General features: G+C 37.2%; 1 protein-coding gene across 2 annotated transcripts in view; it reads right to left on the bottom strand.

Moving 5' to 3' along the window:
* The window catches only part of SYNE2 (spectrin repeat containing nuclear envelope protein 2), a 256,293-nt gene that overhangs the window by 135,112 nt on the left and 104,024 nt on the right, over positions 1-17,157 (bottom strand). For both annotated transcript variants that reach the window (XM_069487386.1, XM_069487397.1), the window contains exons 45-50: positions 14,009-14,164; positions 12,888-13,153; positions 9,425-11,522; positions 6,433-6,755; positions 4,156-4,300; positions 2,225-2,443 (exon numbers count right to left, since the gene is read on the bottom strand). In XM_069487386.1, coding sequence (XP_069343487.1) covers positions 2,225-2,443; positions 4,156-4,300; positions 6,433-6,755; positions 9,425-11,522; positions 12,888-13,153; positions 14,009-14,164 — 3,207 coding nt within the window. The remainder of the gene's footprint in view (positions 1-2,224; positions 2,444-4,155; positions 4,301-6,432; positions 6,756-9,424; positions 11,523-12,887; positions 13,154-14,008; positions 14,165-17,157) is intronic.

The raw sequence follows: 17,157 nt of genomic DNA, 5'->3' as shown, positions 1-17,157 counted from the left end.
ATACTCTTACCATTTCAGGACCTGAAACATACCTGGGCAGCCATAATCTTTCTAGACTCTCTCCTCAAAGGGTTGCTCGTGTCGTAGCCTAGTTCAAAGTAATACTTGCTTTCCTGTAGCTGGGAATATCAGTCCTCTACTATTAGAACCCAATAGTTCCCAGCTATTCGTCATATAGAAGTGTGATTAAAATGAAGTATTTTTACTGTGGGCTGAAGGAAACGTTGTTGAAAATTTTCACAAATAATTTATTTCTCTTTCAGATTTCAGTTGGATACAACAGTATTTTTCCTGAGATGAGCATAAGCTCATTAGAACAAGCTCCACCAAACTGCCGTCACCAGGTATAAAGGGTTGGGAAACTACTGGAAACGGAGAATTTTTTTCTGCAGGTCTTTTTCCTTCACTTCCAATTCCTATATGCTGAAAAAGTCAGTCCAGCAGGTCCTCATGACCCTGACCCCTACCAAAGGGGAAGCAGCCTGAATTACTGAACCGATCAAGTGTTTGTCAACCACTGGTACATACAGAACCCAGAAATACATAACCTGTTGCATCACATATCCGGAAACTAGGAGTTCCACAGCCCTGGAACTCAGAGAGAAGACATAGAAAAAGGTGACAAAGGCCCCTGAATCAGATCATTCTTACACCTCTCCTCAAATCCTCTGCGTCTCCCCTCCGATGCGTCGCTCCTTAGCACAGCCTGCCCTAGTGCAATAACTCTCCTGTTCCACGTTCAGAGTCACGGATCTTGCAATCTCGACATTCCGGAATATCACACTGGTCAACTGTGTTTATAATATGCTAATTGAGATGGTGATCAAGGACCTGGATGTCCAGTAAGATGCACCAGAGGACAGGAAATAATGTCTGTGAGAACTCAGGAGCCCGAGCATCGGTTAAGTTTCCAGGGGCCCAGTAGTCTGGGCCATGCCAGGGCTTCTCCTCTAAGATCAAGGTCAAGTTGTTCAATCTTGTAGCTCTAGTGCTAAGAAAGAGACACAGCCCTGGATGGGCCTCTGGGGTTTCAGAGGCAGTCTCTGCTATACTCGGGATTACTGCTCAGATCCATCTCTCAGAAGGCTGCCGACGCTGGGGAGGCCTAGAGAAGAGAGGCACTGCAGCAGGTGGGCTGTGCTCTAAGTGGCCATGCCACGTGGGCCATAGGATCCAGCTGGGTCCCCAATTGCTAGAATACATGGGTGCAGGTGTCAACTGGCCCCTCTCCGAGAGACCCAGTTAGGAAATGCGTGCCTCCCATTTCCTCAAACCTAAGTTCAGTTGGACTAGAAGGCCCGGTTCTCAGGCAGACTTCCACTAGGGAATCAGATAAGGGTCATTGTGAGCCTCCCTGCTGGAAACCAGCAGGCAAATAAAGGAAGTGCTACACTGACAGGTAATCATGCACCTAGGGTTTCCAATACGCATTAGGGTTGAAAGGATAATGTCTGTAATCCAGGACTGAATGGGGCATCTCCTGGTGCTTCCTTCCAGGCCCCGTGAGAATCACAAATGGGCAGCTGCAGCAATCACAACCCAACAAGAGTGCAGCGACCAACAGCTGCTTCCGTTCACTTATTTTCACAATAAAGGTTTTATTTTTTTTTTTTTTTTTTTTTGAGACAGAGTCTCACTCTGTTGCTCAGGCTAGAGTGAGTGCCGTGGCGTCAGCCTAGCTCACAGCAACCTCAAACTCCTGGGCTCAAGCAATCCTCCTGTCTCAGCCTCCCGAGTAGCTGGGACTACAGGCATGCGCCACCATGCCCGGCTAATTTTCTCTATATATATTTTTAGCTGTCCATATAATTTCTTTCTATTTTTAGTAGAGGTGGGGTCTCGCTCTTGCTCAGGCTGGTCTCGAACTCCTGAGCTCAAACGATCCGCCCACCTCGGCCTCCCAGAGTGCTAGGATTACAGGCGTGAGCCACCGCGCCCGGCCTCACAATAAAGGTTTTAAAGCTCGAACTACACTTATTTATAAGAATTATTTGCTATCCCCAAAAAAGCCACTCTTATAAAAAATGTGAATAACTTCTTAAGAGAATATTTTAATAGGGCCTGACCACTATAAACATTTCTGTGTGATGTCTACATGACATGCACAGATGGTACAGAGGTCGAGGTCCTGTTTTATATAAAAACAAGGTATAGTAATAAAACAATTTAAAAAAACATTTGTTAGGAAGCAATACAGTTTGGCTGTTGAAAATGAAGCACTCACTTCTTCACTGACAAATTTCCACTCCCGCTTCAGGTCTTCACACCACATCTCCCATTCTTTGGAGGCTTCCAGCAAGCTCAGCCATTTCGCCCACAGCGCCGACAGAGTTCGGAGCAAACACACGCCGTCGTCTTCTGAGCACCAGGGTCTCAAGTGTCTGAGGGCCTGTCGCAGTTTCATCAGCTCTTCCTTGATTGATATAAGACTTGACACCAAGGCCTTAAGAAAGAAAAGAAAAAGGAGGGACATAATGTCTATTATTTGTTCTGAAACTTATAAACTATTTTCAATCTTGAACAATTGATGATTTTAATCTTCCATAAATATTACATAATCCATTTCTTGTCCTTTTGGAAGTCAGTTTGGGCCAGATGAGAATTATCTATGTATTATTGCATTCTGCGTGAATTTGGGACTATGGGGACAAATGATGACCCATAAACCAATATTGCCAAGTAAGAATGTATCTTCAAAAGTACATATTCTAGAAGTATAGTAGTTGTCCCTTATCTATGGTTTTGTTTTCCAAGGTTTCAGTTATCCATATCAACTGCAGCCCAAAAATATTAAATGAAAAATTCCAGAAGTAAATAATTCATAAATTTTAAATGGTGCATCGGTCTGAGTAGGATCATAAAACCCTGTGCCATCCTGCTCCATGTCACCTGGGACATCAATCATCCCTTTGTCCAGTGTCTACACACTGTATACATTCCCCATTTGTTAGGCATGTTGTAGCCTTCCTGGTCATCGGATCAACTGTTTCCAGTGCTGTGTTCACGGTCAATGGTAGCCCAACACTATCTCACAATGCCTATGTCATTCACCTCAATTCACTCATTAGGTAGGCATTTTATCATCTTACATCATCATGAGAAGAAGGCTGAGAACAGGACAATAAGATATTTTGAGAGAGAGATCACATTCACATAACTTTTATTATAGTATATTGTAATTTATATTTTATTATTAGTTATTATTGCATTTTTTTTGTTTTTGTCTTGAGACAGAGTCCTGCTCTGTCACCCAGGCTGGAGTGCAGTGGCACAATCATAGCTCACTGCAGCCTCAAACTCCTGGCCTCAAGCAATCCTCCCACCTCAATCTCCCAAAGTGCTGGTACTACAGGTGTGTGCCTACTTGCTGTTGCTGTGAATCTCTTACTGTGCCTAATTTATAAATTGAACTTTACCATAGGTATGTATAGGAGGAAACATAGTATATTTAGGGTTCAGTACAATCCACAGTTTCAGGTACCCACTGGGGGTCTTGGAATGTATCCTCCGTGGGTAACAGGGGACTACCACACATTTTGCTATTTTAACATAAGTCTCTTCTGACAGTGCTTTTATTTTAAAAAGTCTCATATTTTACTAAGTAGGTTATTTGCATAATACTTCTTGTATCAAACATCAACACAATATTAAAGGATTTTTTGTTTGTTTTTGTTTTTGGTAGATGTTAAGTATAGCTAATTTGGAATGCCTTCATCCAAATCCTAGTAACATAATACCACAGATCCTAACAGATGAAAATAAGCAAAAAGTAAAGTGTCTAACAACAGAGTCTAAGAAGTACCCAGAATCTGGAGCTTGTGACGGTTAGTATGTGCTCAGTGGACAGCAAGGCTCGGTAGCTGCTCCAGCTGCATCCCTCAGAGTAACACGCAAGGTGGAGCTTTACAAGGGCCATCCATGAGGACAGGACACTATTGGGGATGAGTGTCCTGTGAATCCAATTAACTAAATCTCTCAGAACCACTGCTTCATTTTTTTCCCTCTGGCTTTTGGGCTGAGGAATTTTCACAGGCGTACAACTCAGTCTGAAGATTTCCGTGAGTCGTAACAGAGCCACATTCTCTTCTGCCCCCACCTGTTTGTTCTGCCTATTTTTTGCACACAGACTTATTGGAGACTTGCAAATACTATTACCTTGCTCTGTTCCAAGCGCTCTAAAGCTTCTTTGTAAGACACTGGCAACGGGGACATGGACTGCCCAAGAACTGCTTCCATTTTGCTGAGGTTAGTGCAAATTTTCTGTTCAATTTTTCTATAACATTGGTAATTCTCGAGATGTCTAATGAGGCACAGTTAGAAAGAAAAATGATATTAAATCATATTCAACACAATATTCTAAACTTCCCAGAATAGATTCTTCACATTTAATTTCTTTAAAAAAGATAGGATAACTTTCTTTTTTGCTATTCAATGCATTTTATAAATTTTCATTAACTATTCAGCCCCAAAGAGACCTGCATGTGGCTTTAAATGCAAACTTTAACAGGCAGGTAGGGCTGTCCTCAAAATGCCAAATTGGAGAGATTTTTTTTTTTAAAAAGTTCACTTCAGTAAAATGAAAACTGCATTCTTAAACACACTAATGAGCTGTAAATTAGTACAATTCTTATAAAAAACCACTTAGTCCCTGAAAAGTGCCCATATCTTTTGACCCATTAATTCTTTTTTTATTTATTTCTTTCTTTTTTTAATTTTAGAGACATGATCTCACCCTTTCTCTGGCTGGTCTTGAACTCCTGAACTCAAGTGATCTTTCTGGCCTCCCAGAGTGCTAGTATTACAGGCGTGAGCCACTGGGCCCAGCCTTGACCCATTAATTCAACTTCTGCAACCTTAAGGAATTAATCCTAAACATAAGGAATTTATACTAAACATGATACAAACTTTTTATTCATTAGAGTATTAATTAAAACAGCAAAAATTAGAACACCCTTTAAATCTAACAAAAGATATGATAAAGCAAATTAAAACAATCCATTACTTAAATATTACATAGTAATTATAATTACTTTTATAAAGTATTTGTTATAATAAGGAAAATAATGTTATGAAGTAAAAAAAATTTATATTTTATATATGGCATATTAAGATAGATTTAAAAACACTATAAAATTATGTATACAAAATAGACACAGCCTAAATCTCCCATTGAAAGTAATTAAAAATTTTGTATAAAATATATTTTTTAAAAAACAATTCTTAAGACATAGGAATAAACAGGCAAGGAATTGAGGCCTCAAACTCTGTAAAATGAAAATACACAGAAATAAGCAAGGCGGTAGGGCCAGTTTTTGCCTTGAGGACATTTGAATTTCAGTTTTCTTTGCTTCCTCCTGGAATGTGAAGGACAGACCATAAAGTATGGAGCCAACCCCAGAATGGGTGTCTACCAGGAAATCTCTGTAAAGATGTTTGTAACACACATAACTATAAGGGACTTGTCTCTATAAAATAAATTCCTACAATTTATTGGAATTATTTAGAAAAAGATAACCAACAAAATTGGATAAAGGCTTGAATAAGCATTTTATAGAAGAGGAAATATGAATGACCAATAAACATTCAAAACAGAGATCAAACTCATTAGCAGTAATGGAAATGCAAACTAAAACCACAATGCAATACCACTTCTTGCTCACCAGACTGGTAAAAATTAAGTCTCACAATATCAAGTGTTGGCAAGGGCATGGGACAACTAAAATACTTATATACGACGGACTTAAGTGGAAATTGGCAAAATAATTCGGTGTTAACAATTTAAGATGTGCATATCTTTCGACCCAGCAATCATACTCCTAGATATATACCCAAAGGAAGCTATTATATTCAAAAATGTTCCTAAGTGGCCCTGTTTTTGAATGCAAAAACTGGAAACAATTCAAATGTCCATCAATAGCTGGGGAAATGAATTTTACTACCAAAAATAACATGAGTAAACCTCACGGTCATAATGATGAGTTTGAAAAAATGAAGTGATAGAAGAATACACACACTAGGGGCTAGTTCAAAATCATGAAAACAGGACACAAAAACACATAGTAGCAATACAACAAAAGCCAGGGAAATGGTAAATATAAAATTTAGGATAATGGTTACTTCTGAGAGGAGAAGGAAGGAGCACACAAGCGAATTCAAATTAATCATGCTTATATTTGAAACTCTGGTTACAAAGATGTTTGTTCTATCACTATTCTTTATATCATATACATACTTTTATAAACAATCTGTTATAGGCACTCAATATTAAATAAAAGAAATACAATAAAATATCTACCATAGTTCTCTTTAAATAGTAATTTTTTTATACTTTTTTGTATTTTCCAAATTATCTTTAATGCATGTATTTTAATTATAAAGGAAAAAACCCCTATTTAATGTTCCTAAAGCGTTACATCGAAAAAGAAGACCTACCTTTCTCCCTCAGCTTTCTGTACTTTGACAGCTTCCTTCATGGCTGAGCACTTAGAAACTATTTCCTGTAGAGTACACTGAAGCTGTAGCTTGGCTTCAGGGCTGGATATAGCCTCCAATTTCTCGGTCAGGTCCTGGATGTCTGCTATTGTGGATTTCAATTCCTCTTGTTTCCTAAGAGGCATCTCTAGTGATTCTTCTGGATTATCAAGGTCTACTCTATGGGTTGTGATGATGGCTTCAAGGGAAGCGATGATCTCCGACGCCCTGTTGACCTCCTCTTTATAGCATGTTAAATTTTCATAAGCATCATTCAAGGCATTCTGGCGAATAGGAGATGCAATGTTGTGACAAAATTGTCAAACTTTTGGAATTTTTGTCATGCTTGAATTTTTGTGGTACATTCATAGTCTCTGGGTTTTTTAAGACAGCATTCTCATGCTTGCAGTTTGACGTTACTTAAATAACTTTTTTGTTTGCATAAGGAAAAACTGTTTCCAGATTTTCTAAGAAATCAAATCTAAATTCAAAATAACATCTCATAGATCATGTCTACTGATTTATGTTCCTGCTCCAAAACTCTCATACTAGACTATGAATTATATAAAACAACTGAATGTTTAATGTATATAACCTTACTCAATATTTGTGAACAAATGAAAATAAACAAAAAACTCCAGACCACTGATGTTTTAAAATTAATGGCTCTGCCACTAATTTTAGTTTGGGTACATCACTGAATGCCTCCAGGCCTCAGTCTTCTCATTGAAATAACAATTTATTTAAAGGTCCATTCTAGTCTAGGTCTAATCCTAATATTTTGGGGATTTATGTACTTTGTTTCTTGAAACTGTATTAATACCAAGTAGAGAAGTATTCCAATTATTCATTTGTTACAAACGTTCTTAAAGATTACATTAGGTTCATAATACAACTTTATATTTCTGTGGTATTTATACCTATATCAAAATATTTCAAATATATTATCTAATACTAACTTTGAATTAGAAAAGGAAGTTAATTTCTCCATTATATAAATTTAATGCGACAAATCTGAAAACACTACGTAAGGCATTATATTCAGCACACTGTGAATTCCAATGATGCCTAAAATACCTACCCTACTATCAGAAGGAAAAGAAGGGAAGTATGTTAGAATTGCTCTTCAACAGGGATCAGCAAACAATCACAACTACTCAACTCTGCTGTTGCTAACATGAAAGCAACCATATTCAATGCACAAACAAATGGGCATGGATGTATTCCAATAAAGCTTTATTTATAAAAACAGATACTGTGGGCAGTGAAAGGATGGCCTTGCTAATACATAGAGAAAAATAAACTAACTCACTGTCTATAACCACAGGGACCTTAACCAGCTGTCCTTAAGATTAATCACAGGGGTCTTAACTTACTGTCTTTTAACCACCCACAGAGACTGTTTTATGGCATTTGAAAAGAGCTGAGAAGACAGAAAGGTTGTGTAAATCCTCCCCGTTTACATTCCCAGACCAGTCTGGCCAGATCATATTCCAGAGGAGACTGATAAGACTGGTCTCAACAGCCTCAAGGAGAAGTAACATCTCACAGCTGTCTCCTGCTAATCAGTCTACAGCAATACATTTTTTTTCTTTTTTCTCCTTTTTCCTCATAAAAATTCTGAGCCCCTTAGCCTTGGGGCTGACATTTCCCCTTTCTTTCTTTTGGGTGTTGCACCTTTGCTCTTTCTCTCTCTCTCTTTCTCGCTTTCCCTCCCTGCCCCAAGAAAGTAAAATAAACTTTTTACTTCCTTCTATCCTAATCTTTGTGTTGAGAATTCTTTCTCCACCTGCATCATGAGCCCCAACCCTAGCAGGCAGGATTTGGCCCATGGGTGTTGATCTGATGGTCCCTGCTGTAGAATCAGACAGATCTTAATTAGAATCCTGGTTCTGTGACTGTTGCAAGACCCTCCGAAGAACCTTCATGTCTCTAAACTTCAATTTCCTTATTTTTAAACAGGGTTAATAACAGCATCCACCTCACAGAGTTGCTATAAAGATTCATAAACAGAAAATCACAGCATCAGGCACCTGTGAAGAGCTGACTCCACAGATCATTCACTAAGGAAATTTCTTGCTCACCTCCCATAAGCAAGGACAAGCAAACTGTACCTATGTCTAGCACCTAAAACTAAAGCCTACTGATTCCACACTAATAAAAATTTACACGTTTATCTTACAGGCAACAAACAGAACCGGAGACAAGACAGAATCAGGCATTCTTCCACCTACGCAGGGACATTTACATAATTGACACTTCCTTCACTCCCTTATTTTAATAAAATGGATATTTCCTGGGCCTCACAAGAATGTAGCCACTACCTCATCAGCAACTCCCACCACCCCCTGCCTTCTGCCTTCTTCCTTCTCTCCGTATGCCTTTAAAATGCTGATGGTTCCGACCTCCCTTTGGGAAAAACAGCCACAGTCTGTCTGCAGTTCATGTTTTTTCCCCTGGGCGCATCCTCCAAATCTTGGCTTAATAAACCTCCAATGATTGAGATTTTTGCCTCAGTCATTCATTTGGGTTGACAGATTAAATATGAAGCGTTTAGCACCATGCCTAGAACACCTGAAGTTTTAAACTCTAAATAAATGTTAGTTATTATTTGGTTTTCTTCCCTCTACACCATACTTCTTCCACTATATCTTACTATCTCTAAAAACAAAAAACCCAAAAAACTTTGTTCTAAGCTCAATAGGGGCTACAGGGGAAATAGAAATAAAGGGATCAGATTTGTCCTTTTCCAAACATTAAGGCACTACATTTAGATATAAAATGAGTCAGGATTATAACTGGCTCATTGCAATTTTGTAAAGTGGCTAACCTTCTGTACAGAACTTTCCTGTAGAACATGTAACTTCTTTAGAAGTACAGATATTAACTAGCAAAACGTAAAGTCATGAAATAAAAACAGATGCATGAACTGCTTAATTTTTTAAAAACTTACTGTGCGTAAATCAATGCTCATGCTAAGCTGCCTCTGAAGCTCTTCAATGTCACGTAATTTCGTCTCCACATCACTGGCTTCAGAAGAGTTTTCTTCTTCTCTTTGCTTGCCAACAGGAGTCACAGCTTTAATACTGTACATTTCTGCCTGAACTTGTTCCTGAAATGCTTCACAATTATCCTTTTCATTTTGAATATGTTTAATTTCCAAATTTGTAAGTAAAGGCTGCTGTAATTGAGATTTTATCTGATTTAAAACATGTATGGAATTTTCTAGTTTGTCCTGAAAATTCTTTTCATCCATTTCTTTTGGCCAGAATTGTAGTACCATGTTTTGGAGAGCCTTGTGTAACTCATCATTTTCTTCTGCATTCTGCTTTATTTGTAGTATTTCTTCCTCTTTGAATGAGTCATCAAAGGCCTTATTTTCATTTAAATTCTTTAGTATGTCATCATATAAGCACTTGGCTTTCTTGATTCTCTGATTCAGAATTTGAGCATTGAGCACATTAGATTCTAGCGAAGTATTAGGAGCTTTTAGTACTTCCTCGGCCCTTTTCTTAATTTGCAAATCCATGACTCTCATTTTACTTAGTGATGCTTGATATTTGCCATGTTCTGCCTCAAATGTTTCTAACTGCTTAATTTTTCCTTCAAGTTCCTTTTCTTTTTCAAATACTTGTGTTTGTAATTGGTCAAGTTGTGAACCATCCCAGTTTAGTCCTATATAGTCAAACAATTCTTTAAGTTTCAATACTTGTAAGATGCTACGCTGAATACTGATGAATCTGTCTTTCAAATTATAGATCTCCTCTTTAACACCTTGGTTTATTTCTTGAAGCAGCAGTTCATTGTGTTGTATATTGTCAACCTCCTTCTGAAGCATAGATGTTCTTTCATGGAATTCTCTGTAAAAATTTACCTTGTGCTCTATTTCTTTGCACTTATTCTGAATAAATCTTTGTGTTCTGTTGGCTCTAGTCTTAAGATTTTTTAGTTGATCATCCAGAAATAATCTTTCAAACACACTCAGATCCTCATAGATGTTTGTTAGTTCCTGAAGATGTGTTGAGATGACACTCTCAATTTCTTGCAATTCCTTCTGAGATGCCTCCAGAGTGACATGGTGACGTTCTAGTTCAGCTTCTGTGGAGGTTGTTTCCACCTTGGGAATTATCAGTGTTTCCTTTTCTTGAAGTGCAAGTTGAACCTTTGTTATTATTGCAAAAAATTTGCTTCTTTCCTCCAATTTAAGTTCTAATTGCTGTGATCGTTGGGTTGATTTTAAAACCAGCATTTGGTATTGCTTCTGCAAGTCCTCTACGAGATTATTTAAGTCATGGCCCTCACATGTTGTAAGGCTAGGAATGTTACCTTTGACCTCTGCAACCAACGATTCCACAGCCTGCTGCCTCTCCAGAATGCCGTCATGTGTCACCTTGCATTTTCTGATCTGTGAAAGAATGTCATCTGGGAGAAGGGAAATGGGGGTAATGAGTTCACTCAACAGATTCGTGATCCACAACATAGTTTCCTTCACTTTGTTCCTAATGTCACACTTCTCAATCTGATTTTCTACCTCTAGGTTTAATGGTTCCAATGCTTTTAATTCCTTCTTCAAATTATTTATTGCATCTTCTAAACTCTTCTTTTCTCTTTCTCCCCAAATCCTCTTCATCTGAAGTTCAGCTTGCCCCTTTAAAACAGAAAATCTATGCTTGGTAGCCTCGAGTTGAGTGGCCAAGGCAATCATGCTTTGGTTCCCCTCCTGTTCTGGCGAGTTCAGCCTTAACTGTAGACATTGCTGCTGTTGCTGCAGAGAACTCTCAACGTCTTGCATCTTATTCATGAAGGACATAAATTCATCATATTCTATTACTTGCTGAGAATACTTCTTTTGAACCAGTTGTTCCACCTGTTCCCAACCATGTTCAAGTTGCTTAATCTGGATTTCCAACAACTGCTTATCCATGTCTGTTGCATGGGTTGATAAATTCTTCCATTTGATTTTCAGCTTGCTTAAAAAACCTTTCTCTTTTTCTATGGATGACAGCAATTTTTTAATTTTGTCCAGGTATGTTACACTATCCAGTGGTCCCCTAGAAAAACAATAAAAATAGAGCTTGTTAATATTTAATACTTATTATACATTGACATGTAGTTAGATGTTATTAAAAGAAATTAATTCTGCTTTGAAATCACAGAAAAGAGGATTAGGCTGTCTGTAAAAGTATTCTATCCTTAAAATAAAAGTCAGAATCTTGTTTACTGTGGCTTTCAATTAGTTGTGGAAAACTTACTTGTAAAATGAGAATCATAAAGATGAAGAACTGGGAAGGAGTGAAGAGTGAAGGGAATGACCTAGGTAAAAATACTCTGTAAGCTATAAAGTACTTGTATGAGTTAGTCTGGGACTGAAATGACCATAATATCAATGCTTTTGTTACCACCTTTCTAATAACAACAATATAGATATTGACTAAGAAGCTGCAATTATGAAGCTAATCTTTTGAATATAAAATTGTTTCCCCAAGAAGTATTGCTGAAAGTAACCTCCGTTTAGGTATAAGTATAAAATAAACCTTTTTAATAATGAGGAAATATTTACATATTAAGACTGTCTCTGCCACCATTTGCCATCATTTTCAAAGCCAAAAGGAGTACATATATTTTAAGAGAAACCATTACAATATATATATGTTCAATATTTACCAAACTATTTAAATCAATTATGTTGATAGAAAACAATTATGTACATTTCTTTCCTGAGCCCCCAGAGTTTAGAATACATTCTTAACAAAAATAATACTGAACTCCACAGAAGTTAAATCTATTTTGCAGACATTTATGATGTGAATCGTTTAATAAATTACTTTGTAAAATGTACTTAATAATATAAAATTTTTTTCCATGAAACCAAGAGTTTTTTTTAAATGGCTTCTGTTACGGTCTGAATGATTGTACTGCCCCACCCCCCCATTTATATTTTGAAACCTAATTACTAAAGTAATGGTATTAGGAAGTGGCATCTATGGGAGGTGATTAGGTCATGAGGATGGAGGTCACCCCTATGAATGGTATTAGAGCCATTATAAAAGAGACCCCCTTAAGAGCAGCCCTGATCCTTCTGCCATGTGAGGACACAGTCAGGAGGTTCCATCTATGAACTAGAGAGGAAGCCCTCCCCAGACACCGAATCTGCTGTCCCCTTGAACTTCTTAGATTTCCCACCCTCCAGAACTGTAAGAAGTAAATTTCTGTTTTTCATAAGCTACTCAATCTACAGTATTTTGTTACAGCACTCCAGACTAAGACAGCTTCCATATGGAATTTAATTTCTACAGTGTAGTTCTTAAATCATAATATCCTTTTATAGTATAAACCCTTAAAACCCTGGATCTGTCCGAAGTCGTGGAGGCTGTGCTTGAATGAAAAGAACACAAGTCCTAAATTCTTACACTTACACTTTCAGACTTTCCTTTTCGGTCAACAAGGCTTTCATTGAGGATTCAACTGCAGCGAGGTGTTCCTGAAAATCTTTAAGGAGACAATATTGGATTTCTTTATTTTTCTTTAAAGTAATAAGTGCCTGAAGCAGATTGTCCAAGTGGTGTGCTGAATATCTTGTATCGTGGAAAACCAAGGCACTTGTTTCTGTTTGTTTGAGACACTCAGTTTGTTCCGGTGGTTCAATGGCTGCTTTCTTTGCTTCCAACTGGGAATATAATTCCTAAAATCAAGTCATGTAAATGAGTAAATGTACACTCACTCATTCACTTATTAATTTATTCATTTTCTTTCCTTTTCTTTTCCCCTTCAGATTAACACGTTTTATCCCAAGATGTTTTAAATATTTCCTTTGCACACGGAGAAACTAAAGTCCTAACATTTTTTTCCCACTAGAATCACGTTAAAATCTAGACTGAAACTCACCATTGGTCCAAAGTTTGTATCAATTAGATCACCCTATTATCTTAAAACGTTCTGCAAAGTCTAAAAAAAGAGTCATCTTATTTTTATTATTTATATACATCACCTGTCTTTCTTGTTTTAAATACATATTTACTGTTACATAAACTTAGCTAAAATTGTAAGGAGCATTTATAGTTTCACTTTTTAAAACACGGCCTATGTTGGATATTTAGATTACTTTACAAACCTGTAAGTACATAAATACATAAACATAGCTATGTAAACACAGCTGTGAAAACAAAGAAAAAGGACCCCCATCACATTATCCTTAGGAAAAATAAGAGGAATTTGTCAGAATCAAAAGAACACCTACAACTAAGAAAAGGAATGATGACAAGTTGAAATCTCCAAATTCTGTTACTGAATAAGTTTTTAGAAACTTGGTGAAAGAGAAAGAAAACTAATGTTCATTAAACTCTTCTACTTTTTAAATAGAAAGATTTATACAACTTACTGATTAGTACATAATTATACAGTTACCAGATTGATCACCAGGCAAAGGTTAAATAAGACTTTTCACTCCGTGCAAGCAAGTTTATTGTAATTAAAATATATTGTATTGCACTGGATAAATGATGCAATCATGTTGTCAGTGTTTTTCATGTTTCCATACCTCTATCTCTTTTAATTGTTCATTTCTTAACATAATATCTAATTCTAAAGGTTGATTTTGCAGCTCATTGACTTTCTGCTCATCTTCAGTGTTTTTCAAGCTTTCTTTAACATCGAGAGAAAGTTGTTTTGACATAATCGTTTCCACAGCTGAATTCTGAAAATATAAAAAGATTAATTGCTGAATAGTCTACTTTCCAAATAAATTTTTATTTTTCTTGATGAAAAAATTCCAGTTTCTTCTATTTGCTTGGATTAAAGACTTTTAAAAAGTATAGTTGGGCATTACCAAAGACAATTTTCCAAATAATAATTAATCCCTATGTTGGTAGCACCCCCCTCAAAATGAAATCTTTCTGACAAGATAGCACAGGATCTAGCAGTGTTCAATTGTATACTGGGGCATAATCTATGGAAATAATTTATAGAAGGAAAATGGATATGAAAAAAACAAAAGTTCCAAAGTTTATCCTTAGCATTCACTATGATATAGAGGGCAGGGCAAACAGTAGGCATTCATCATTACCTATTGGTAGTTTAAAATAAGTGGATACATGGAGGAAACACCAAGATTTCATGATATTAAGAATAAATTACAGCCGGGCGTGGTGGCTCACGCCTGTAATCCTAGCACTCTGGGAGGCCGAGGTGGACGGATCGTTTGAGCTCAGGAGTTCGAGACCAGCCTGAGCAAGAGCGAGACCCCATCTCTACTAAGAATAGAAAGAAATTATACGGACAGCTAAAAATATATATAGAAAAAATTAGCCGGGCATGGTGGTGCATGTCTGTAGTCCCAGCTACTCGGGAGGCTGAGACAGGAGGATCACTTAAGCTCAGGAGTTTGAGGTTGCTGTGAGCTAGGCTGACGCCACGGCACTCATTCTAGCCTGGGCAACAGAGTGAGACTCTGTCTCAAAAAAAAAAAAAAAAAAAAAAAAAAAAAAGAATAAATTATGCCTTAAGCCAATCAGTAAGTAGTAAGAATTTAAACCTGGGTAAGGCAGAACAAGTTACACACGGGGTAATTTGAACCTTTTCTGAAAGCCGTTATAGCCTGAGGACACAGAGAGATACAAGGTGACTCCATTCACTTATTCATTCTTTCAACAAATACATGTACTAGGCACCATGCCAGTAATTTTAAAAGATGTCTGTTATCTTGCTAAAGTATTAGTTTTTATTTTCTGGTTACTTCATAAATGAAAAACCATCTAATTTTGCCATACACTTTCATGTCAGTAGAATCTTTGAGATATCTAATCTGTAAATAAAATGTTCCCACATCCCCAATGTAGAAAATTATTGTCTTAAAAATACTGCCTAGATAGCAATATAAAATGTTAATGGGGAAACTGGTTGCAGGGGTATAAGGAAACTTTTTATATTATCTTTGCAACTTTTCTGTAAATGTCAAACTATTCTAAATTTAAACGTTTATTTCAATAAAACAAATACTGTCTGGAGGTTCACCAGTTCTAACTGGTAAGAGAATTCAGCTGTCCTGAGTTACTGGTTTTGAAGTACTTAATTGGCAGTTAGCATAAGTCACTTCTTCCAAAAGGTTGCAAATGACTGAAATAATTTTATAAATTTCCTTCAATTCTGACTATTTGCTCATGCGAACTATGGTGAAAATCTATATCGAGGGCAGCATCTCAAGGGGAAGATCCAGGGAAGGAAAGGAGAGAGGTGTCACACCCCAGGTTTCATCGGCCACTGGGCGCTTTCTGCCTGTGAACCAGGGTCACATGGGGTAAACGTCTGCCTCCTTTCCCCGGGATGGCTACTATTTCTTAGAGGATTCCCACAAATCCACCTGGGGCGCAAGAGACCTGAGCTAAAGGCCCAGGTCGTAGACCTTACAAAAGCTTTATCAATTATTGATCATCTACGAAGAATTCAGAGCCCTTGGTCTCTCTTACCTGGTGACCGAATGCCTGAGGACTATGATTACGCAGGAAAGCAACAGTAACATTTCTAACGACTGCCTTTAGTGGTCAGAAAAAGTATTTGGAAAAACCTGAAATCACGCCAAAACACCGTTTGTTTACCAATCCCCAAAGCCATGTTCCTAACTTGGCAGAAAAGCCAACAGAATCCCTCAAACGAACATTTCAAATGTAAAAGGTAACATTCCTTCGCTCCCGCCAGCGAGGTTAGAACACGGACTCCAGGTCCTCATTGGCTCCTGGAATGATGACTTCACAACCAGCATCCTTTGCTCACCGCCCTTTGCTATGCTTTATTGCAATTTTGCAAGCTCATTTGAAACACTGTATTTTAAAATATATTTCAAAAGCACATACAAGAGCAAAATATCACAGAGACTCATCACCAATAGCACAGATTTAAGTGATTTAATTTTCTGTATTAAAAACATAATTTAAAACCCAACCTCCATCCCTTTCCATCTCTTCCTCCCCGGAACCAACCAACCACTATTCTGAAGTCCACACATAACATGTTTTTATACTTTTACTACATTTACTAGTATTTATATGGTATTTTTTAAGTGTTTTTAATTCTTATGGAAATTAGAAGAATCATGTTATAATTTATTTTTCTCCACTCAGCAGTAGGTCTGGAGGTTTATCCATGTTAACAGATAGAAACCTAGAATGGTTGTTTTAGGTTTGGATACTGTTCTGCTGAATGAATGAATATGACTTACGAATCTTTAGACTACTCTGGACAGTAATACTTTCCAACTTTTCCTATTACAGCTACTGCTGTTATACACACCCTTGTACGAGTCTTCTTACCCACATGTGTGGATTTCTTTAGGATATTTGCCTCGAACTGAAATTACTAGTCATAAAATATACGCCTTTTGGTTCTTAATAGATAGTTACTGACTTGTTATCCAAACTGAATTACAGTTTATATTCCCACCACTGTGGTAAAAACAGTTTCTGCTTTCCCAACTCCTCTCTAATACTGGTGCTAACAGATTTTAATTTCTGCCAACATAATGGGTGTGGAATTGATATTATTGTTTTAATGGTATTTCCTTGACAGGAGGACAGAGCTACTCTCCACATGCTCATTGGCTGTGAGTCCTGCCTCCTGTGAACTGTTTTTGTATACCTAATGTCCATTTTGTATTGCATTGTTTGTGATTTCTGGCATTCTTTTGTATTCTAGATG

Source organism: Eulemur rufifrons, chromosome 2 (assembly GCF_041146395.1).
Source record: "Eulemur rufifrons isolate Redbay chromosome 2, OSU_ERuf_1, whole genome shotgun sequence".
NCBI lineage: Eukaryota > Metazoa > Chordata > Mammalia > Primates > Lemuridae > Eulemur > Eulemur rufifrons.
Note: the sequence above shows the minus strand (reverse complement) of the source record. Positions and strands in the feature narration are given on the sequence as shown.